The sequence below is a fragment of the Rhea americana genome, unplaced genomic scaffold (assembly GCF_003343005.1).
Source record: "Rhea americana isolate MKP2758 unplaced genomic scaffold, rheAme1 scaffold_128, whole genome shotgun sequence".
Taxonomy (NCBI): Eukaryota; Metazoa; Chordata; class Aves; order Rheiformes; family Rheidae; genus Rhea; species Rhea americana.
In genome coordinates, this window is record NW_028185350.1 from 1,954,956 (window position 1) to 1,979,432 (window position 24,477).

Sequence of the window (24,477 nt, forward strand, 5' to 3'; positions counted from 1 at the left end):
CGCGGCCGGGCTGGTTTCTGCCACGCCGCCGGCCCCTGCCCCGCCTGGGGCGCCCGCCGGCGCCATGCCCCCCGGCCCCGAGTACTACGAGGAGGAGGAGCTGGAGAGCGCCGAGGAGGAGGACGGCGAGCGGAGCGCCCGGGCCCGCGACTCCGACGAGGGTCGGTAGCGCAGGGGGCCGCTGCGGGCCCGTGACCTGGACTCGGGGCGGGGGGGGCTGCAGAGCGAGGAACCAAGCGTGGGGCTGCGCTGTGGGGAGCCGGAGCTGAGCGGGCTCCGCGGGGGAAGAGAGGTGGTGGGAGGGGGCGGCGCGGCGCGGCGCGGCGCGGCGGGGGCTGCTGCCCTGGGAGCCCGCTCCGGCCTGGGGAGGGGCCGGAGGCAGGGCCGGAGGCGTAGCTCCGTGCGCAGGTGGCTGCTCCCTGCTCAGCGGGGGCTGCTCTCGGCAGTTGTACACGAGCAAAGCGAGCACGGGAGCCCTTTCTTTATGATAACCCAGSTGTTTAATTGTTCGTTCAGTTAAAACACTTTGCTTTCTCTTTTGATGTGTTAATTTTACCTTAAGCTTATTTATGTTAAGACCATTTGTTTGTAATTTAAGAAAAATCTGAGAAAGACTGGATTTAAAAGACTGATTACCGCCCCCCCCCGCCATTATCGGGAGTATAACTGTAGTTTAGGCTTTACGGTTGTAGCCTTCGAGTCAATCTTTACTCTAGAGAATCTGGCTTTCACTGGAAAAAGAAGGATAACTAATTCTTGGCTACTTAGTCTCAAAATTAGAAACCTTAAAAAGGAATAATAGAAAAATGGCAGTGTCAYGTTAATTTATTTTAATTATAGTTATCTGTTAGTAAAATTGGGGCTATGTCTATGTATTTGTGAGTCTTTCTTATGTCAAAATGTTGAAATACATCTGTGAAATGTGTACCTGAGATGTCAAGTCCAGGTTGTAGGAAGTAACTTGTTATCTTTGCAAGCTGTAATGGCACCTAATAGTGTTATATTCCTTATGAAATGCATTTCAGAGATTTTGGGTTGTATTACTATCTCACCTTATTATTTGTATGCAGTAATGTAGAATCTGTTGTCTTAAACTGGGAAGAAATTGCCAGGGTTTCTTAAGCTGAAGTTGTTCAAACTTGACATTAGCCTCACTGTGARCCTACGAGCAGATCTATATGGGGCAACTTGCAGGAAACAGATGAGATGGTTCAATTCACTGCTGAATTAATCTTTCCAGAGGCCTGTCAAGTTGTGTATCTGAAATAAAAATGCTCTTTTTTTTTTTAATGATTGATTTCTTTGTTTTTTAATACTACTCTAGTTTTAAYAAATCATTCTTTACCTCTTGTAGATACTGAGGACGCTAGTGAAACCGACTTGGCAAAACATGAGGAAGAGGACTTTGTAGAAATGAAAGAACAGTATGTAACCTGTTCTAATAAAACAAAGTATTGAGTTACTTTTCATTGTATAAAACTCTGCAGAAGCTTTTAGGCTAGAGTTAGGGATTTTTTTTAAGTTCCTACTCCAATGTAATAGTTAATGAGTCCATGTACTCATATTTATTGTTTCTTTTATTTATTTCCTCTGTTCCATATGTAGTCAGGAAACTAAGCACTGCTACTGTTCTGAAAAACAAAATAGGTGCAGATTTCTGGGAGTTTCTGAGAGCTCGTTTTTGCTGCAAATTAATCCCTCTGCAGAARGATCTTTTAAATAAAACACAGGACCTACCAGATACAAGCCAAAGGAAAAGCAAATTATCTATTAAAATCCTTTAAACAATAAAGTGCCAGCCATGTCYGAGAAGATGAACACTTTGGAGACTTGAAATGCACTTAAAAATCATGAGAAGCTATTTGCAGCATTTTATGTTCTTACTTACTGGCAGAAACATGTTTGTGTACAGGTCATGAAGACACAGCCTATATTAAACTGCAGATGTGTGAGAAGAGAAATACAAAATCTGTTCCTAGTGCTTTCAGACTTGCTTTTAGCTTTTTTTGATGTGGGTGCTGGGGGACGCTTGCTTATGACTTCAAGTCCTCTGTAGCTGAGGAAATGCTTTCTGTTTTTGTAAGAAGGGAACTAATACACAAATATTAAGATCTGACAAAGTGGCAGAATGYTTCTATTGTGAAGTGCCTGGTGTCGTGTTAGATTTCCTCATAAAAAAGATAATTCTACCATAATGGTTCCCAAAATAATTAATTTGAATGTGTTGCAAAATCAATGGGGCTGTAGGGTTTTTGAATTGAACGWTACTCTTTCATTTGTTGTTTTTTGTTCTCTGGAATTCTTCTGAAAAGTTCTTAATTCAGGGTAAACACATAACATAAACAAATGGTGAAATAAACCGTCTTTGGTTTTTGTTTTTCATTTTTTATGTAATTCTCGCTCGCTCTCTCTTCAGGATGTATCAGGACAAACTGGCATCTCTTAAGAGGCAATTACAACAATTGCAGGAAGGTAAGCTCTGAAGGGGGTAGCTTTTTTCTAAACAATTTTCAGCACTTTTCATACTGAAAAMTGGCTTGAAGTTGCAGAAGTACTGGGATTTTGAACAATATAAGTAGCATCCTTTGCAGACTAGATGTTGCCTCTCAGTCTGTCCTCTTCACTGATAAATGTCAGCCACTTCTGATGCTTCTTTCCTACCATACATGTTTGTATGTAAGCCTCTGTGTACTAAAATAAGCATTTCTTAAACTGAGTAGCCTGTGTCCTTTCTGAAAAAACTGGGGAACATTCTTATCAAGATAGGGAAATTTGAGCTGTAGATTCTTGATTCCAAGCATTAGTATTTAGTAGTTTAAGACTGCTTGAAAATCTAATGTGAGGAAACATAAAATCTCAATGAGAATCAACAATCTATTTTAACTAGGTACTCTTCAGGAATATCAGAAAAGAATGAAAAAACTGGACCAGCAGTACAAAGAGAGGATACGGAATGCAGGTAAGCAGCACTTCTGTCTGAGAAGCTGCATGCAGGTTGTCCTTCACATTTTTTTTTCCCTAAGATCTGAAGAAAAATAATGATGATTTTACCCTTTAAAGAACAGGTTTCTCTAGGAACCAAGGATTCTTCTATCTCTTTTTGGATAGCATGCCTTTTGTTTGAGGATATGTGAAGCATGACAGAATCTGTCGTGATTTTCTTCATCAGCTTTTTTTTGCTGAGTGTTTAGTAAACACCAACAAATAGCTTTGGTCCTCATCGGTGTGAAACAGAACAAGTAAAAATGCTTCATTTTTACTGGACATCATGCCTAGTCCATGATTTTCTTTTGTGCAACTCGCTTAAAGATTCAGGACTGTTCTTTCCTTCTATTCATAGGAGTAGAAAGTTAGGACTTCATGCTTTCCCAAAGGTCTGTTTTATGCTCTGGAACAATATAGAGAGTTTGCTGCTGAGACTGTTCTGTACAGCTGTGGCATTGAGTGGGCTGCTGATACTTTGTGTCCTGGCTCTCTTTTAGGAGCAAAGGCTCGAGTTAATTTTTCAAGTGCCTAGCTCTCAACCCTTTCAGTTAGCCTCTGCCATGCTACAACAGAGAAGTGACTTGGGAATTGGATCCATTTGCCTTCCTTCCACCTTGCTTGTTCTTTCTCCAGTAGGCTCTGCTCTTGGATAATGAAGCAGGGCCTTTTTTAGAAGCTTTTGAATGGAAATAGGAAATGCAACTGTTCTTTTAAAGAGTTGGATGAAATCTTGTAATGCCTGGGCCATTACACTGAGAAATATGACAAAAAGGCGGTGGCAGTTTTATGAGAATCAAGTTGTATCTTTCTAAAAGTGCTTAGGAAGGTAAAGGATTTGCTTGAGAAATTYAAGTGAGTTGAACTCCCTTCTTGCTAACAGAAATCTGGCTTCTGAGATGAATTTCATGGAGATTTGAGCTATGTCCTACTAATATTAGGATGTTCTGATAATATTAAGACTAAGCACGGATTTGTATTTTGTCTGTCAAGGACCAATGTTGCAGCAGCATATTTCTTCCACGGGAGGGCAGATTGTGATAACTTTCAATTTTACAGTAAAAATCCGGCTGCCTTGTACTATAGGAAGAGCGGTCTTTTAGGTTGTGTTTTGATGCTGAGGGGTGTGGGATTTGTTTTTTGTGAATTTCACACAGATTAAGCCAACTACTTAGATTTGCCTATGTTTGATTACCTTGATAAYAGAAATACTATTTCACTTTCTCAAATGAGAGCCCTTTGTAAGCAAAAGATTTGATTTTTCTTATGCCTGATTTTTATCATCTCTGTAGACAGAATTTGAAGTGGCTTTCCAATACAAAAAGTTACCCTTAAAGAGGGGGAGAAGAGGTGTAATTGCACTGTGAGGCTTCTCCAACACATATGTGAAGTCTAYGATCTTTATAGAATTTTATCTATTTTAGATATTGCCAAAGCTTAGTATGCTGCTAAAATATGATGATTTGAGGACTGAAAAAGTGCCTTCGTTTGCTTTTCTTGTCAGAGCCTTCGGTAAAAACTTTGTTTTGGCAGTGTTTCCTCCAGGAAATACAGGAGGGATTCAATTCTATTCACCAACATTGGTAGTAGGACTATTCCACACCCATAAATCCATCTGCCTCATCCCTGTGTCTGACTTTAACCAAGTCATTGTCATGTGCTAGAACTTAAGCAACATGTAATATATTCCTTGCTTGTTTTTTAGATATAAACAGCCTGAAAACCCATGTGCAAATTAAATAATGTTTTAAATGCTGCAGAATTATTTCTGAGCCAGTTCTTACTGGAATTCATGAAATTGGTTTAAACTCTGATTCTYTGCCAGCCATAGATCCAGCTATGTTTCAAGCTTCTCTCTGAAAAGTTACATCTTGCATTGACTTATTGCAGAGGAGAATTAAACTGAAGGAAAGACTGACTACGTATTTAGTACTGCTAYGAATATTAGCTGAGTTGAACCAAAATGTGTAATAATGACTTATGCTGTGTAACCTTTGCCACTCTGCTTGAAGGACCTGTAGAAAACTTCAACTAACAATGTGTTCCTGTGGATTTATATTTTTGTGCGTGTGTAAGATTTCARTGTAAAATTGCAAAATGAGACTAGAGTATGAGTATGTACACTCCTTAATTTTCTGACTCCATTRGCTGCAGTACTGAATGATTTAAAAATGCTGGGAAAGTAGTTTTGTGCATCTTTCAAGGTAATAAATTAGGTCTCTCTTGTCTTTCAGAACTTTTCCTCCAGCTGGAAGTAAGTATTAATTTATGAAAATACATATTAATTGAAAATACGTATTAATTGAATGGGAGGGGTATAAACCTACTGTTTCATCAACTTGGTACTTGTGCCTGTTTTCATAGAAGAGTTAAAGAAGTTTTCTTCATCTGAGTAGTGTTATTACAGCTGTGATATAGTACAGCCTGCTATTGATGCTACCTCAAGTAACTCTGTCATTAAAATAGAATTAAAAGAAATCTGTTCTGGGACTGCAGCATGGTGGCTGTGTGATTGAATTGTGTAAGGAGCATGTTTAAGGTAATAAATGATAATGCTTTTGTAGATCGGAAGAGCTCTTCGCTAGAGTCTTGATATATTATGCAACATTAAAATGCATTTAAAATGAAGCAATTCTTTTCACCAATGTAGTAGTATTTACTTAGTGATTTTTAAACACGTTTCTGTTGGTTATTTAACCATTGATACTTTTCAGAATTGACTGTAGTTTTCAATTGAGAATCTGATCAGAATAGTGCAGTTGAAAGAGAGCTTTTGCAATGTCAGACTAGAGATATCTGTTCCTTAGCTAAACCTTTTTTCTTCTGGTTTGCATTAGACTGATCAGGTGGAGAAGAATTATGTCAAGGAAAAGAAGGCTGCCGCAAAGGAGTTTGAAGATAAGAAAATTGAACTTAAAGAAAATTTGATTGCAGAGTTGGAAGAGAAAAAGAAGATGATTGAGAATGAAAAGTTAACCATGGAATTAACAGGAGGTAAAAACAAGATAAACATMTCTTTCTTTCCCAATTTTGTTACTGCTTAGAAATAAACCACCATTGCTACTTTTACACTTCTATATGGACAGTTAGCGTGGAGGCCTTAAAACTTTCCAAATACCAGCAGATGTAGAACGTGAACTTGTGGTCTTTTTAGTGGACAGCACAGTTTAGAATAAAATATACTGACCTGAAATATCAACTTGCAATTCAAAATAGTGTCAGGGAGGTAGCAGAGCAGGTAAGCTTTCTCATTTAGATTTTTGCTTTCAGAAGGGAAGAAATTGTTGAGAAAATTCCTTGATTTTTGTTGCACAGTCTCTAGTCAGTTACTAGGATTTGAAGCTGTAGTAGTAGTGGATTGGTGCACCTGAATGGCTGTCTGCCTTCTGTAGTTTTACTGATGGAAGATTGGGGGATTTATCTGGGGTACAATCATGGGGTTCTTCCTTCTTGGAATGTGTTGCAAAGCCTGAAACGTGTGTGGTTTTTGTTTTGATATACCCCCTGTGCTGTATCTCTGATTTAAGAGAAAGAGGTTTATGAAGTCTAATCTGACTTTAGAAAATTGTCAATGCATTTAACTTTCTTATTGTTATGCTGTGCTTATCTTTCTTGATTAACATGGCATGCAGTACCAGCCTTTTTAGTAGATTTTCGTCAGGGGATAAGTATCTGACTAGATCTTACCTCTGGAAAACTGAGTAACTATATTCTAAAAATCTGAAGGACTCCAATTTCCCTAGCACTGTGGCAGCTGTTAATGTTAGGATTTAAAAACTCCTACTTACAGAGCTAATGGGAGACTGAGTAGCAGAGGAGGAGAAATAAAAGGAGTTATTTTGTAGAAATGCCCAATTTCTACAACTGGATGAGGAATGGGCTACAGAAAAGAGCAGCTTGTGTACGGAATTTCTGCCTTAGCCTCCTTTTAATATCAGGATGCTAAGATAAAGGGAAAAAATATATTCTTGCCTTATTTCCCATTTTAAGCCATATAGAGAACAGATCAGTGAAAACTCATTTTGAAATTAGTTTTTTTAAATGGTGAAAAAGCCTTATCAGCTTGGCTGCATATCCACTCGAGTAACTACTTCAAACCCCTCTTTTGAGGCTCTTTTGTAAATTAGTCTTAGCAGATTCATGGAAGCTAGCCTTCTCAACCCAGTAAGTTAGGTTTTTAGTATCTGCAGGGCTGTTAATGTTTTTTGTTTTTTGTTTTTTTTTCCAAATTCAGCTTTGAATCATAGAGATAAAGTTTCCTTTGGCAGCCATTCAGTGGGTGGTATTTTGTTACGCTTTTATCGTATTTCTTCCCTTGATGCGCAGCATGGTCATCCTTGTTCACCCTTGAGATAAGGGGAAAAGTAATTTGTGTTTTGAACATGCATAGCTGCTCAAAGTCTTAGCATACAGAGGGAGCCAAAAATGTTTTCTCTCGACTAAGTACTGCATAGGATGTGGTTCAGGTTGTCTTAACTCAGTCAGAATTCGGTAAATTCTGAGCGCACTGAAGGGAAGGTGAGATGGGTTTAGTATTTAATATGTGATCACTTGCTCTTTCCTGCTAATTCAAGGTGCCCTTGTAAATTAAAGTATGGTTTGTGAGGGTCTGTCAAAGTAGAGCAGTTCAGTTCTACTATGTGTAGACACTTGGACAAACCACAAATCTCAATTACTCGGTGATGATGCTTGTGCTTCAGTTTTAGACAGGTTCTTTTTGCCCAGTCCATATGCTACAACTCATTATTAACTGTTGCTATGGGTGTTAGTGGTTAGGTTCATTTCATTAACCATAGCTTGAAACTTTTTTAGATTGTCTGGATTTGAATACTGTTTGCATTTAAAATAACTCCAGCAGATTTGTATTAGTCTTGAATGCAGTAGTTAAAGGTATTCCTTTGACAAAACTGTTCTCCACCTTGGAAAAAAGAGTAAGTGAGCAATTGATTTGCTTTTTTGATGTTTTACATGCTATTCCCTGTTCAAGTATTGTTACAAAAGAACTTCATGAACTTTGCCTTCTAGAAGATCTATTTAAAAGCAAGTATGTGACATTGGTATGAAAGAAGTTTGTCCAGAGTCCTTGTAGCATCGCTGTGCTTCAGTTACTTGTGCCTGAAATGCCCCTGAAACAGCTGTGCGACTTCAGACAGCGAAAGCTGTAACCATGGCATCACAACTCTGTGTTATTGAACGGTGAGCTAGTATGAAAGAACTAGTATTCAATGTCAGCAGCTCCAGTTTGGATGCTGGAAGCTATCATGAAAAAATTCAATTTTCTGTACGAAACAATAAAGGTTATTTTCCTTGTGCCTTGTGCAAAAAACTGCTGCTTCTTACTCTCTCTTTCTGGTCTTATCAGCTCTCCAACTTTATTACTTTACAGATTCTATGGAAGTGAAACCTATCATGACAAGGAAACTGAGGCGGCGACCAAATGATCCAGTTCCTATCCCAGACAAGAGGAGGAAACCTGCCCCTGATATCCTTTTACGGACTCACTGAAGGGCTGTTGTACTCTAAGCCAGCGTGCTACTTTTTTTTTTTTTTTTTAACAGGAAAGAGAATGAGGTGCTAGAATCAAATTTTAATCTAGGAAATACTGAAGTGCRATTTGTCATGTATAATGTGTGATAAAGTAATACAGTACAACCAGTCTTCAGAGATCTCTTGGTAAGAGAGTATCCTAACCTCAGCTTCACAGTTGGAGATGACTTGTTTGATTATATTCTCCTCCCCCCTCCTCCCAAGTGTTTACTTTGATTTTTTTTTGGCAATTTTTTCAGTAAGGCAAAACTTTATAAGACCATTATATATAAATATTGAGGTAGTTGATTCCATAGATAGTAAATGGTGTTTTACATAAGCTAAAGCTTTTTTCACTTCAAAATGTTTGCCAGAAAGATCATATCTGTTACATCAAACTAGGTTTCCCTTTTTGATGGAGGATTCAGATCTCTAAGCCAAAGAGGTGTATAGCAAAAGCAAGGAGTGCTAGATTTGTTCTTTGAATACAAAATGAGTGGAAATCCTTGTTTTTATATTGCATGAGAAAGAGGTGGTGATGTGCACTTAATCCTTCTCTCCTGCTTTGTTGCATGTTTCTTGTAATTAAAATGTTCTTTACCTTTTGGAAATATCTTCTTGGCTTATTTGCAGTGATAGACACACTTTCTATTTGTATATTTAATTCCCCTGGAAAGGAAAGCAGTGATATTTGCTTGGCAGGGGCTTATTAGATTCCAAACTTGTTTGGCTTAAATCAGATTAAAGAACCTATTTTGTGACTTCTGAGTGGCTCTCAATTTCTGAAGGCTATATCAAGCCTTGAACTGAAGTTCATGCAGGATGGTACACGCATCTCCAGTTTTAATTAAGCTCTTTCTAGTTGGAGATTCTGCTCACTCTTTCTAAAAGAGATATCTCTTTTATTAGTGCTAGTATCTCATCCAAAGTAAATGAGTTTTATAGCAAACATAATCTATTAATTGAGCATGATACAGCAGCCACAGTATGAAACTCTATTTGCCTTTTCTCACTGGGGGAAAGGATGAATTCTGTCAGAATTCAAATCCTTAAAATACAGCCTGGTGTTTGTTTTTAGCTTTCATTTGCCTAACACTTGGAATATTTTCTCTTTAAGGGTTGTTTTAAAGAGATGCCATGATTCAAGAGGGCAAAAGAGTCCGCTGCTTTGTCTGTATTGTTTTCCTTCTGTGTAGGTAGGATTTTCTTGTGAGATATAACCCGAAAGAGAGAAGCTTTAGAAAGAGAAACAGGAAAATGTGATTATGATGCCACACACAATGGCAGTAGAGCTCTAATAAGAGTATAACACATTATGTTCTGCGTTTTTTTAAACTGTACTTTAGTTTCAGAGCTCTTTTTTCTGTTACGTTTCCCAGGTGAGGTTCTTCGGCCTTATCCATGTGATTCTGTGTTTTGTGCCACTGGCTTCACTTTCTGTTTCTGTTTTGGTGGTGGTGGTGGTTTGAGGGGATTTTTTTTCCCCCTTGTCTCCCTATCCACCTGTTCCTGTCTACTGAGTTGCAAATTGCTGATTTTCTTTTTCTAGGTTTGGGTGGCATTCAGCCCCATTGTACAACATCTGAAGTGACTCTGTTACGGTTCACGTGGGTTGTATTTTACAGCAATGCAAGATTAAAAAAATGAAAATGCTACTGTCTGATGCCTTTATAAAGCAAATGTCAGTGCTTTAAAGGCTTTTATCGAAGGTTATGTCTGAATAAGTTAAAATCATTTTGAATTGTTTGCTGCAGTATTCGAGGCCTTGTGGAGATGACTTGTACTAATTCATATGACAAGTCTAAGTGTAACAGCAGGTGTTAAAATCTTATGTAACTGTACAGAAACTTTCTTTTTTCGCTTAGTCAAGTGAAATGCTATTGACAATTTATTTTTTTTAGCTTTACTTGTCAAGTGCTTATGGGAACCTTAATTCTGGATACCTCAGCTAAATTATTTGTTGACTGATGAGCAAATAATGGAGGACCTGAGAACTCTGAATAAGGTAATGCTTTTCCTGGAAGAGACCAGAGCTATCCGTCTTTTTTTTTTTTTCGTACTGGGATGTGGTGCTGCTTCATTCCAACAAGCTTTCTGAAGTAACACGATAAAAGATTCAGCGAGATGGTATCTCCACCTTCTTATATTAATAGGCTTAATTAACCTAATTAAAATGACTGTCATCTAAAATGTTACCTTTTGTCTGAGCAAGCGATGAGTTATCTGAAGGAGTTTCTCTTCCTCCGCATGGCTGAACAGATGTTAGCACATTTTTCTGTGARATCACAGGCTGCCTTGTTTTAGGTCTTTGGGTTGTTTTTTCTTTCCCTTCTCACTGTCACAGATACTTCAGCAACTGGATGGGGTGCAGTGGGTGGTTAGTTTTGCTAGACTTGATTATCCTACTGCTTTCTTGCTAAAGACTTGAAGGCACTTGATGGCATATGTATTTTCTTACGTTAGAAGGTACTCATTAAGGGGTTTTGAAGATGGTAGTGCAGTGTGCTTTTAGTGCCATCTGTTGAGGTCTGTCTAATGACTTAGATGCTATGTAGTGTGTTCCCCAAGAAATGTCAAATTGTGTTCAAATAATGGATCATGTTAGATGGTTTTGATTTGTTTTGATGAATTATCTGAGTGTTCTGAAGAAGTTCAATTTCTAGACCTTTGGTATCATGATTCTGGTCATCCATCTCTTTGGCTGTTCACAGCATACTCTTCTGGTTATGTTATGCCACTTAACAATGTGTTAAAAATTATGTGAGATAAAACTATCTGAAATTATTACTGCAGACTTTTATGGTATAAAATTCATGTCCAGTTTCTAATGTTTTTCTGTTCTCTTCTCATGTAGCTTAAATCACCCAAGAGACCAGGTGAGTTAACAATTGCAGTAAAATTTGTTCGCAATCAGATTGTTTTGAACAATATTTTATTACAGACTTTTTTGACTATGTAGTTGTTGACATACRTTCTTTGTGTAGCTACTGTGGCAGGCAGGTGCTATGTGAAAGTCCCTTCCACCGCCCTAAAGTTTGGGGGTGGGTAGGGAGCCATGTGCATCTCAGTAGCTGCCTGAAACATTTGGTTCRCCATGACACCAAGTTATCTGTGTAAAGAGTTACTGCTTGGAGTTTTTTTTCACTGTATTCTGATGCATCTGGGTGGCTTACCTAATTGTCAGGTGGATGAAGAGACTGAAAACTTCTGGTCTTGTGCATCTAACTTCTAGATGTCTGTACAATTTATATGAGAATGGAACAGTACTAACTTGCTTAAGTAATCCTGACTGTGTTTTACTCCTTTGTAATAAATCAATCAAAAAAAAAAAAAAATCTCGTCTGTCCCCTACCAATCAATGTTTTTTCAGGTGAATGTTATATTCCAGGTGTATATCAGTGTTTTCATATGCAAAGCAGAAGTTAAATTATTCATCCAAACAGAGCACTTTGCTGATAGACACACAAAATTCCAGCTTTCTGTGCCATGCTTATTTCTGCTTAATGTGACCTTAGTAATTGATTCTGCAGTCAGATACGCTGCTGCGTGTCAGATACGCTGCTGTGTGGTGGACACGTGCTAGTGTTTAAACACTGGATCTCTCCTCTATTCTCAGCCTCTCCCTCCTCTCCAGAACACCTTCCAGCTACACCAGCAGAGTCTCCAGCACAGCGGTTTGAGGCCCGGATAGAAGATGGAAAACTCTACTATGATAAAAGATGGTAAGTCCTGGTAAATTTGTGTTGTCTGATTAGTCTGAGCCCTGAGTTACGAAGAGAAAAAAGACCATGGAGAGAAGTTGCTTTCAAGAGAAAATTTAGGGACAAAATATTTTGGGGCAGGGGTTAGCCATTTCCTCCAAGGGTTAGTTGTTGGTACTTCTGTAAATCAAAAGTGATAATGAATCTGTTAGAATTGATAAACTTTCTCAGCAGGAACTAATGGCTTGAATGACAGGATGCTTAAATCTTTTCTGTGAGATTGGTTGTGACACTGGGAAAATGTTCTTGTCAAACCTAATGTTAAGTAAGAAGGCCATTGACAAATGCTGTGTTATATAGCTGTGCATCCAGGTAGCCTGGATCCAGAATCGCAGAATGATTGAAGTTGGAAGGGACCTCTGGAGATCTAGTCCAACCCTCCTGCTCAAGCAGGGTCACAAAGACCCTGGGGTTTTTGGGTTGCACCCAGGTGGTTTTTTGAGTATCTGCAGAGAAGGGGATTCCATAATGTCTCTGGGCAACCTGTTGCACTGCTCTGTCACTCTCACAATAAAGAAGTTCTTCCTCATGTTCAGGTGGAACTTCCTRTGGTTCAATTTTTGCCCATTGCCTCTTGGCCTGTCACATGGTACTACTGAAAAGAGTTTGTTCCCATCCCCTTGACACCCTCCGTTCAGGTACTTATAGACATGATAAGATCCCTTCTTAATTTTCTCCAGGCTAAACAAGCCCAGCTCTTGCAGCCTTTCCGCAGAGGAGAGGTGCTCCAGTCCTCTGATCATCTTCGTAGCCCTTACACTGGACTTTCTCCAGTAGCTCTATGTCTCTCTCATACTGGGGAGCCCAGAATTGGACACAGTCCTGGAGATGAGGCCTCCCTAGGGCTGAGTAGAGGGGCAGGATCACCTCCCTCGACCTGCTGGCAATACTGTTCCTACTGCACCCCAGGATACCATTGGCTTTCCCGGCCACAAGAGCACATTGCTGGCTGATGGTCAGCTTGTCCACCAGGAGTCCTAGGTCCTTCTCTACAGAGCTGCTTTCCAGTAGGTCAGCTGCCARCCTGTGCATGGAGTTACTTCTCCCTAGGTGCAGGACTCTGCCCTTGCCCTTGTTGAACCTCAGGAGGTTCCTCTCCGCCCAGCTCTCCAGCCTGTCCAGGTCTCTCTGAATGGCAGCACAGCCCTCAGGTGTATCAGCCACTCCCAGCTTGGTATCATCATCAGCTTTGCTGAGGAGGCACTGTCCCCTCRTCCACATCGTTGATGAATAAGTTGAACAAGTTACTCTGTGATTGCAGATACAGCAGCTGCTGGCAGTACTAGAGTYTTTGTGTTCTGCTTTGTACTACGCTACTGTTGTTCCACAAGGTGGCAGAAATGTGCACCAGATGAGTAGAATGAAAAATGTTTCTAATAACAAAAAACAAATAACCTTTAAATATCAAGCCCACGCMTAAGATCTTCAGAATTGCTAATGGAATTTAGCTCTGTAACTTTTATGGGGTTATAGCTGTGGAAGCCTCACCAAACACAAGGAAAATGTTTAATTTTCCACAAAAATCTTGGYAGGTCTTAATCTGTGAGACGTGCAAAACTGGATAATCAAGAGGGCAGTCTTGTACCTGAGCAGATAGCAATTTGGAAGCCTTGTGCTTGTTTGTAGCCTACTTTGGTGTCCCAGCAGCTTGAAATAACAAGAGACAGGGCTGTGGTTTTCTTACTAAAGATGGTACATCAAAAGGTCTTGTCTACACAACAGCTGTCTTGCACAGTTAGTCATTTTTTCCTTTTGCTAGTCTTCTGGCACTGAAGTTTCATCAAGGGTTGAATGTATACAGCTCTGATTAAAAACTGCCTGGAGCTTCAGCTTGCGTAAAGCAGAAAGTAAACATGAACAGGCTACTGGGCTACACAAATTCATGAAGCTATTTTTGCTTTCAGAACTTTTTTTTTTATGTAAAACCAGTATCTTCTCCTCTAGGATATCTTTGAATGAATAAACTATTTTCTTGAATTTTTAAGTGTGCATATAACTGAAATATTGTGTAATGCTCAAAAAAGTAGGATTGCAAGAAGTTTTCTAGAGTCCTTGGTCAGTAAAACTGTCACTGAATTGAAACTCAGGTGAGCTTGAGGTGAGCCCAGATGAATCTCTTGAAGTCCCAAGCTCTCTCTGAAAGGTGTGTGAGTGGGACATAAGACACTTGAACAGGTATTTTCATCTTGTTGAATTTAGTTGTCATGAGRTCTTGCTGTCAGGAATTCTAGTTGTTGTGTTTCCCTCCTGCTTGTTCTTATGCTGTTTTAAGATAAGTATTTTACATTTTTTACTGTAATAATCCTGCTTAGTTTTTGATTGATAGTAATAGTACTTCTGTAAAGTAGCTGATATTTTAAAATAACAAAGTAACTCTTGATAGTGGGTGGGTAACTTTTTCTGACATGTATTAAAGCTGCAAGCCCCAGAAATAATGAAGCTGACAGCTCAGGAGTGGCTACTTTTTCTGTTTCCTGGCAGGAGCCGTGAAGGGCCCTTATCTCAAAGCAGTGAGTGTTTAAGGCTAGTAAAGGACTCTCTCAGGCCTTATAGAGGCATTTTGCAAGCATAACTCCAAAATAGATTCTTTGTGGAGGGAATTTCAAACGGACGTGGAGTTAGACTTCACTTTGCTGTCCTCGGTTTGTGGCCTACCCATCCTGAATTGCGGTTTACTGTAAAATAACTTTTTTCCTTTTGCTCTTAGCTTTGTCTGCATACAATAATTTAGAGCAATTTTTTTTTCAATCTTTTGATCTGTTGACTGCAAAACACTACTGAGAAGATGCAACTCCCTGTGGTGAATTTTAGGAGAGGAGAGCATTCTGTCAGTGGCTTCATTCCTTTGATTCCTTAAGGGTAGCCCACTGACTTGAACTGTAAAGTTGAAAGAGGTTCATAGCTACACTTTTTATAATTTAGCTTTGTCTTTTGTTCCACTTCTCAATGGCTTTCTTTTGATTAACTGCATCTCCAGGAAAAGACTTAAGATTAGCCTTTCAGCAAAATGTTTTTTAACAGAAAGTAGAATTAATTTCTACTTCCCTCGAAACACTTGTCTGATATTGGTGTACTTTCCCTACTGCAAAGCAAGAGATGTTTGGTGCTTTCMTTCCCTCTCAAAAGCCAGCTTAAATTCCTTTCATCTTCAATCTAAACTGTTTTGCCCTGTTAAGTTCTASCCCCTTGTTGTTCCTCTGAGGATGTATAAGCTGTCAGCGAGCAAAGGGCTGAGACATGAACCTGTTACTGCGATGTACCGGGTTACTGTGCTTTCAGCTGACTTGTGTCTGCACACACRGAGCGTGAGACAGTTTAAGATAGTTATTCAATGAAGAAGTGCTGATCTAACCCTCTTACCTTACCTTTGCCGTGCATAGTTAGCATGGATTAACTGACAGACAGTCACTTGTGATGTGAAATCTAGGAGCTGAAGCTGGCTTCATGTGTGTCAYTAGCTTTGGAGTTCACTGATACTGAAATTGGAAAGAAACAGCTTTGATTTTTTTTTTAAAAAAAAACTATTTCATTATCTATACCCACATCGATCTCATTCTGAGAGCTGACATCTGCAGTGCTGTCTTTTGCACTCTGAAGTTTGCATACTGCTTGTACCAAGATCATCAATTCTCCTTGCTTATGCATTCACAGGACATCGTGACTGGACTGAGATTTTAGTCTCTTAACGTGGTGAGGGCTGCTTTGTAGCATCTTGTGCTGTTTCCTTTATGCCAATTGATGACCATCTGGGCTCCAACTGAGGTTTTTGCTCAGACTATTGCTGTTATTGTATTACCCTGGAACCTGCTGATTGCCTGTTAAAAGGAGGGGGAGAGAGTAATGACTAGGAACAAATGTCTGAAGACGAGAGGGTTTGGGTTTTTCTTTTCTCTCTCTCTCTTTTTTTTTTTTTTTTTTTTAAGCTAACTTAGCCTTTTGGCAATTAGTTTGTTTGAAAGGCTGAAAGCAGGCACTATTGCTTTTGTTACTGGTAAACGGTGTGAAAATTCTTAGTGCAGGAGCCAGTCAAAAGAGTTTATGGAATAAGTTGTTGAAGGACTTCCGTATTTATGATATGGTTATTGTAGAAATAACTGTACAGATTATGCAAATCCATGCTTTCTGACAAATGGCTGTCAGGCAGTCGGGCTGCGGGTAATACTAAGTAGTTACCGAGGAAATCTCAGTGCATTGACTCTGCAACTCGGATTTCCCAGTTAAATATGAAGCTCATCATGACTGAGGTAAAGGCAGAAATATAGTTATGCTTTCTTGACTATAAAGCATTTTGGTGCTCTCTTGATTAAAGTTATGCGCTCACAAATAAGCTGTTTCAGTATAACTAGTTCTGCCTACAGAGCTCTCCTAGGCAAAATAAGCAGAAACCAAAGAGTTTCATCTAACATACTGTGCAGTATTTACCAGAGACACGGTGAGTGTGTGAAGGCAAGACCATGAAACCAAGGAACTCCGAGTTATGAATTTTGGAGGCTTTTTTGTTTGTTCTATACAAAACGCACTAAAAAAAATACATAGGATGACTTAAGATACTTTAAGAGAACTTGGGTTATACTTAGAGAATACCTGCTTACAACAAGTATGGATGGCTTCTTTGGTGTCTGTTTCAGATTATCATTTGGGACATTCTCCCAGCTAAAAAGTATTAGACATTTTTGAGGTCTCTGTTTAATACCTGAGCTGATGAGGACACTTCAGATTTTTATTTTATTTTTTTATTTATTGTGTGTGTGTGTGCACCAGTGTTCTGGTAATTTTGCCCTGCGGAACATGAACAACTTCTCGGTATCCATGCTGTGCTTTGTCATGTTYTATTAGTGATAATACAAACTTACTCTTCTAAAATCCATCTTGTGTCCAAAGCATAGAAGGTTAGTTTGATTTAACYCTTGAAACAGGGCCATGTTGTGAATCAGTGTCAATCTTGTGCTTTGGTGCTCTGCCCTGCCTTTTTCAACCGTGAAATCTGTTTTAAGTAACCTGGGTTGAGGATTGAATTCAAATTGACAGAGGGTCTTGTAGTAGCTTCGTACATTAGCAATTTCATACAGTAGAAGGCTACATTTGAATGCAAAGTGTGCATGTGTGATCAGATCACAGCTATGTAAAGATGGGGAAGGTAATATGGAGAGGGGAAGAAGAGAAGACTACTTCGTATTTATTCTATCTAAATGCCTGTAGACTCCTGGCTTTAAATCTTATTACTGTTTGTTCTCTCGGTCTTTGGACAGCTTAATGCTTTTATTTGTTCTCCATTTTTTTTTATCTTTCTTCTTGCAGGTACCACAAGAGCCAGGCTATTTATCTGGAGTCTAAAGAGAACACTAAGATCAGCTGTGTGATCAGTTCTGTGGGCGCCAACGAGGTAGTGGACTGCTTTGTGTTTTGTGGGGGTGTGAAAAGCAATGGGTCAGTCAGTACGGGCAGGTAGACAGCTGTCTGGTAAGGGCTAAGAGGAAAGCATTATTACTACACAAACTCCTTGGGGAGCAACTTCATCCTTTTAGAAAGGGTGTCTTACTTTGTCTGAAGAAGCTGAATCTAAGATGAAACTGAATCTTCTTAAGAGAGATTTGAGAAGGTGAGAGACTTGCTGTGTTTCTCTGTAGAGTGAGCCTACCTTTTACAAGTAGTTTAGCAAGCAAGAAAATGAGAACAGGCATATTGCATCTTTTTGGCACTGCATTTATAAGTTTCATTTCCATTATTTTAAGAATATAGATGTTGTTAATGCAAAATAAAAATTAATCTTGCTGGGAAATCAGAAGAGGATGAGGAGAAACTTTGGTGACAAACTTAGTTATCGTAAGGAGAGAAGGCTCTACGTTCATACCTGAATATGTATGTTGTGAAATAAGCCAGCAGCATTCATATCGCCTGCTTGGGAGCTAGAGAGGGAGAGTCGTTTGTTGGAGACCACTTGCTCTTGGCTGCTGATAAGACTTAAAGAAGCACACTGAGAAGTGTGTGTCTAGATTTGATATGAATCTTGCTGCAAAATACGCTTAATGTTAGAGCAGTGCATCAGCTGGGCAAAGGAAGCAGACTTTTCTTTGCTTGCTGATTCCAAACAGTTCAAGGAAGGAAACAAGACTCAACTCCTCTTCAATCAGCCAATAAAGTGACTTTAATTTGTTTTGGCAGTAAAGGGAAAATATTTTATTATCAACAAAATCAGTTGCATGTGGGATTTGCTTTTTATCACAACTGTTCTCTTTGCTATAGCAATTGTTAGGCTCAGTGGCTGGTTATTTATATAAATTAATAGCAGTGTGCTAGCAGGTGTGTTAGAAAAAAATAATACTGCTAATTTGATTGAAGTTATTACTGTTTAAATCTCTTAATCTTTTGGGAGCAGCTTGCCTGAAACCTGAGAAACTGCAATCTGTTAAATATTTTTGCATGAATTTCATTTTAAAGCGAGACGGTAGGGGGTTTTTGCTGGAAGGTTGGGGAGGAGATGTGGCACGTGTTTTCCCTGCGGTGTTTCATTCCAAATATATAAAGGCAAGGGAGATAAATACTTAAAAGGATACTGAAACGAGAAGATGTTCTTAGGATTGCAGGATGCACTTCAGACTTTGTAGTAYGTTCAAAGGCACAGTTGTTAAACTATGATTTTTCTGGGCCCTACTTGAATTTAGAATCTAGAAGACAGGCTCTAGATTTGAGACCTCCAGCTGCAGACTGGAGTCAAAATTTAATAGCATTTCTAAAAAGGGAAGTTATTTAAAGGAACTTTACTGAAAATCTTTGCATGAAGTCTCTCTCCTGCAACATTTCCATTAATGCTCAAAGTAGGAAGGACATTAAAGGAACACAGGGAACATTAAAGATAGTGTGGCATACAATTGCCTCCTTGTGGATGAGAAAAGGATGTGGTTAGTCAGAGGCATCTTTGTTTGCATGAAGGTCTAAACCAGTTTACGTGAACTGGACTTGTATTTTTGTAATTGACTGTAGGCCTTTCTCAAGTAGACTAAGCTGAGAAGATCCTACTTAAAGACTGAAAGTAAATTCAGCCGAAGTTCCTTAAAACTTGGTTTATATGTTTAGATCTAAACAGAATGTATTTCTGTTTATTCTATATATTTMGAAATTAGTATATTTTTATATATATACTATATGTACTTACAYATATAAAATTAATCTGTATATTTCAAGTGTTTTTTTTCAATGTATTTGTTTCGGAAACTGAGGTTAAATTACTGCACTAGTGGAAGTCATTGGCCAAGCASGTGGAACCAGTTCAGACCTTTGCCTTTTGACAACAAATTCTTCAGTAGGTGCAGARAAGTGTTTTTTCTCATCAATTTATTAAACAGAGTCAGTTTAATGAAAGTTGAAAAAAGGAGGAGGCTTATTTTTCCCCTTACAATCTAGGAATAAAAGCAATTAGGAAATGAATTTGATTATTTCTGGTCACTATGTTCTTCGCTTCTTTAGAACTAATAGTTGTTACCAGATTAAAATACATAACGTGTCTTGATGCTTTTTATTTTCTTAACTGTGTAGCGTACTTTAAGGTTAATAAGTACTTTTAGTTTTATGGCCATTCAAAAAATTAAAACTTCCCTCCAAATGAATCTTGCCAGAAAATGTTAAAATTAACAGTAGTAGTATACCATCTGATAAAATGTAAAAATATAAATTTATTCTGTATAAAGTTTTTAAACTTACAAATTCTTCTGATTAGCAGAACATAACAAACKTTTTGTAAAATGCCATAGAGAGATGGTTATCAACAAAAACAGATTTTAATTTCTCTGGGGAAAAAAACGAAGTGCAAATGCAGGCGAAGGTTACATTTATTTTATATTGAGGGGTTCTGCTGGTAAAATCAATCTTCCTTGAAAGGCCTGTAGCTTATGCAATATCTAAAAGAACAGTTTTGGATAATTCACACTTGAATACTAATTTTATAATCCTTATTGGTACAAAATATTGGACTAAAMTACTCTAGTTCTAAGAACTGGAAAACTCTTAATTTTCATGCATTTATTTAAATGTTTTAAACTCATTAGAATGATTAAAAGCAGGAGAGTTCTACTAAGATTAGATCTCAAATACCTGTATTTCAAAAATCAAAACTTACTGAAAGTAATCATTATTTTAAAAAATTCTCTGAATAGCTGCCTCTGTGGAAGCTATTTTGTCCTTTGAAACATACTGCATMTCCGCACGTTGTGTGAATTTTTCAGTGCAGGTATTTAAAAAGGAGATCCTTTTATCTTTAAATACAATTTATTTAATATATTGTGAGAAATGCTTCACTGAACAAAATCAGAACATGCTTTTCATTTGACTAATAGTTACTTGTCTGAGCAAATCCCAGGATAGGTAATTTTATGATCTGTGGGTTTAGAGAGACTTGCTTTTGATTAGGTAAACCTTAGTGTCAGAGTTCTGTTGCAAACTGTACCAAGAAGGAAACTTTACTTTCCTGATCATGCTTGGAAATACTATTTTCTTTTCCTTCATGACTGTTTTGAACAAGAAGTTGAAGTGGCAAAGGTGGAAACATTATTTGCTTTTCTACTGGAGTTGCAGATGCCTAAAGTGARGGCTGGGGTAGGTTAAGCCAAGTCAGCTGAGCATCCTGAGTAATTGAGAGTTGTAAAGTGCGACAGTAAGGATACTTGGAGTTAATTGTCTCCACGTTACTTATGGTAGGGTTTACCATTTTCCTCCTCAACACATAACTYCTACTCCCCTTTTTCTTCTCTTTATATGCAGATTTGGGTGAGGAAAACCAGTGACAGCACAAAGATGAGAATCTATCTGGGACAGCTGCAGCGAGGTGTGTTTGTGATTCGTCGACGATCAGCTGCATGACTGTATGCTCTGCCTTGTGTATGTTTTTTTTTCTTCTTCTTTTAAACAGATAGACAAACCTGTAAYGGGGAATGACAGTCTGTTCACTCTCCTCTGAGCAGCAGAGAACACTGTCATGACCTCTTATGAGACAGTTTGTGGCTGGCCACATCACCTCCAGTAGTCCTTAAACCTTTAGYGATACCCAAGCACCACCCTGGACTGTTTCTGGACTATGCCTCAGGCTTCTGTATGCTTTCTTTATATTTCGGGAGACTATTTAAGAAGATTTTGCATCAGACTTCATCATCGTTTCGTGATGCATAGATGGGACTTGTATGTTGAAAACAACGTAACATTTGTTTTGAATCAGACCAATGGAAAAAAGAAACTTTGCTTGTCAAGATCTGAGATTTTGTTCTTTATTTTTGTTTTCCTGCAAAGCTCAGATTGTTGGGCAAAAGGAAATTAATCCTGCCAGCTTTCAGCTGCAGCTGAGAGATGCATCTGTAACATCTGGCATACAACATCAGCTTTATTGGATGAACARTTTAAAGACTTGAGTGCTGAGGCTTTTTTAGAAAAATATGAACAGTTTAAAAACTGCTGAAAATCCAGTTGTTTTTAATGTTGTTAAACAGTCACACTTGGCAAATTCAAGGCTTGCTTTCTTCTTCACATTAAAACACCCTTTAATGAACAAGCAGAGAGTATGTCTGTGCTGCAATAGATTTTCTGAATTAGGCAGATAGGTATAAACCAAAGGATTGATTAATTGGACTTTGCACTAGGGAGTGAGACTATGTGAATGATATATATGTGTGTATGTGTACCATCTGTATGTAGAGTGATGGAAGGTAAATATCAGTTTCTTTATTGATGTCTTGACAGTAGTGGGTCATGCTGGAATGACACTAGCGTAAGATACTGGATCTCTYGTATCTGACAAGCTTGATACAGAGTGGAAAACTGTGTTGATATGCTCTTAGTGTATATCAGAAACCCTAATTCCCTAAGTGACATATAAGGGTTTCTCTTTGAAGGGTATTTTAATTACAAGAGATAGCACTGGGTTTCTACACTTTCCCTTCAGTAGCACAGGAGTTAAAATATTCATGTGGCGGTAGCAATGTCTTCCCTTTCAAGATGTTTAAAAACCTCTGGACTCTGGCATTGCTTTATTCCCAGTCTTTTGCTGATGGCAGAAACCACCAATGCCATGCGTGACTGCATTGATGTGAACTACATGACACTGACAGCACTGTTGGATTTTTGCCTTCTGTGCAAATGGACTTTGTGCTCCTTTTGATTCCTGGACAAAAAGTTGTAATTTCTGCATTTGTCAATATCTGTCACCTTGTGAGGCATACTTTGTTTTTGCTTTTGAGCTGCCTTCTTGTTCAGCATCAGTCTAGCCTTTCTTTCATATCTGGATAAATGGAATATTTTAAATGACTGTTTCCATTTCTTTTGCTTACTGCAGTTGGGTGGCAGTCAAATCCCAATAACTGATGTGTGTACGTGAATCTGGTGTGGAGTGTTATGGCTGAGTTGCTGATGTGTTGTCTGTGTGGCTGAGATGTCTTACATTTTTATTGTGTTTAGAGTTTCAACTAGATCTGGAGCTTTGGGGAAAGAGGAGAGGGTGTCTGTTTTCCCACCTCTTGAAAATATGCCATCTTTGCTTCAGAGTTAGTCAGGTAGAAAGCAGCAGGCTGTATTTTGTCAGGTTAACAGCATACTTAATATAACTTAACGTTCTCTGCATGTATGACAAGTTTTTTATAAGGTGATGGTGTACCAAATAGGATTTTTCACAGAGCCGTAGACATTGTAGTTCTTATAATAAAAACATTAAGTAAATAATAGGATTTATTTCCCACCTATATCATTATGTCAGTATAGGTATATGTTTGTGGAGATAGCAGGAAACTCTGGTTCAGTTTTAGGAAGATGTCTTACCAACTCACTATCAACAGGTGGTCTTTTGGCTAATTCTAAAAGTATTGATAGAAATACGAAAGTGTGCCAGCTCTCTTAGAGCCAGCCATAGTACAGGGGTGTGCCATATAAACTTCAGACATATAAACTTCATTATATGTCTTCAACATTACATCTTGATGTAGATCAATTACCACCACCCCCCCGAGACGCGCGCGCACACACATGCTCTCCAACCCTAGTCAGAGGGGAGAGAATTGCTGCTCTCATAGGCAAAAGCCTGTCTTCCCATCAACCTTGGTCATATACTGCAGGAGATGGGGGGGACATTCCTAGCTCACATCCGAATCAGAATCGGAATAGCCTTCCRGAGACAAGTGCCACTGGGCACCGTTTCCCTCTTCTGTAAGTCCCCTGGGGACACTGTCAGCTGTGCTGCCAGAGTTGCTCCCATCACTCTAAAGGGTCATCTTGTGTTGTTGCAGATGAACAAGGAGAGTAGTTCTGCACTGAAAGATGTGCGGGGAGAAAACAARCTGTCTGAGGATGAATGAGGAGGATGAGGAATTGGGGTGGGAAGGAAGAAACCTTACTGTACTATTGTGTGGATTTTTGGAGCTGGGTTACATGAGGTGGCTCTGATTCATGGCAACACTTCTGCGCGGGTCAGAACTTGATCTCAGCCTCTTACTATGTGTACGCACTGACCTTGGCTCTCCAGAGAGGGTGTATGAGGTTTGTAGCAACTCCCTTTTGTCAGAGTTTCTTGTCTGTTGCCAGATTCCCCACCACCCSTACATCTGGACTTTAAACAGCAGAAATTTAGGTTCAAAGGCAGAGTGTGAGCTTGTAGCCCTCTTGATCGAATTTAACTATTATACTAAAGATATTCCTTTTTAAACCCACTCCTTTCTTCACCTAAAAATTTTTTTAAAAGTCTTTTTCTTGCCTTAATTGATCACCATAAAAAGTCAATCAGTCTCCTCCAACAATAGTATGTGAATATTGTATCCTGTTTTCAGGCAGGCTGTTCTGTGATGGCTTGTCTCATTTTCAAGGCTGGAGATGATAAAAATGCAGTGCCTTATTGTGTGCTCAGGGAAGCAGTACATTTTTTAATCCTAGAAGTATGCTAAAGGTGTTTTGTGCTGAGAATGAAGCATGTGGAGATCCAGTGTGGATAGACGTCAGCTCCAGAAATGCAGTTTTCCTGCCACTGGTTGGAAGAATGAAGACAAGTTACTCGAGGGTGGACAAGATCTTGCTCAGCATCTCGGAGAAAACTGACTTTCCTGTCTGCTGTATGCCTGTCTAACATCAGTCTTTTGAAGAATTCAAACCCTCAGTGAACAAAAACARCTTTGCTACAGGTATGAGAATAATTAATACTCTCTATGAACAATGTTTACTTTAAACTTAAATRGTTTAACTCCTG

General features: G+C 38.8%; 1 protein-coding gene across 2 annotated transcripts in view; it reads left to right on the plus strand.

Moving 5' to 3' along the window:
* The window catches only part of SUDS3 (SIN3A corepressor complex component SDS3), a 26,214-nt gene extending 3,661 nt beyond the window's left edge, over positions 1-22,553 (plus strand). Inside the window, exons 1-12 of one of the 2 annotated variants that reach the window (XM_085326164.1) lie at positions 7-161; positions 1,355-1,424; positions 2,417-2,472; positions 2,888-2,959; positions 5,217-5,236; positions 5,820-5,976; positions 8,369-8,464; positions 10,452-10,513; positions 11,363-11,384; positions 12,125-12,230; positions 17,568-17,652; positions 21,024-22,553. In XM_085326164.1, the coding sequence (XP_085182290.1) occupies positions 65-161; positions 1,355-1,424; positions 2,417-2,472; positions 2,888-2,959; positions 5,217-5,236; positions 5,820-5,976; positions 8,369-8,464; positions 10,452-10,513; positions 11,363-11,384; positions 12,125-12,230; positions 17,568-17,652; positions 21,024-21,122 (942 nt within the window). In that variant the 5' untranslated portion in view covers positions 7-64 and the 3' untranslated portion in view covers positions 21,123-22,553. Of the gene's footprint in view, positions 1-6; positions 162-1,354; positions 1,425-2,416; positions 2,473-2,887; positions 2,960-5,216; positions 5,237-5,819; positions 5,977-8,368; positions 8,465-10,451; positions 10,514-11,362; positions 11,385-12,124; positions 12,231-17,567; positions 17,653-21,023 lie in introns of those variants that run through there. The other variant, XM_085326165.1, reaches the window with a different exon arrangement.
* The last annotated feature ends 1,924 nt before the right edge of the window (positions 22,554-24,477 follow it).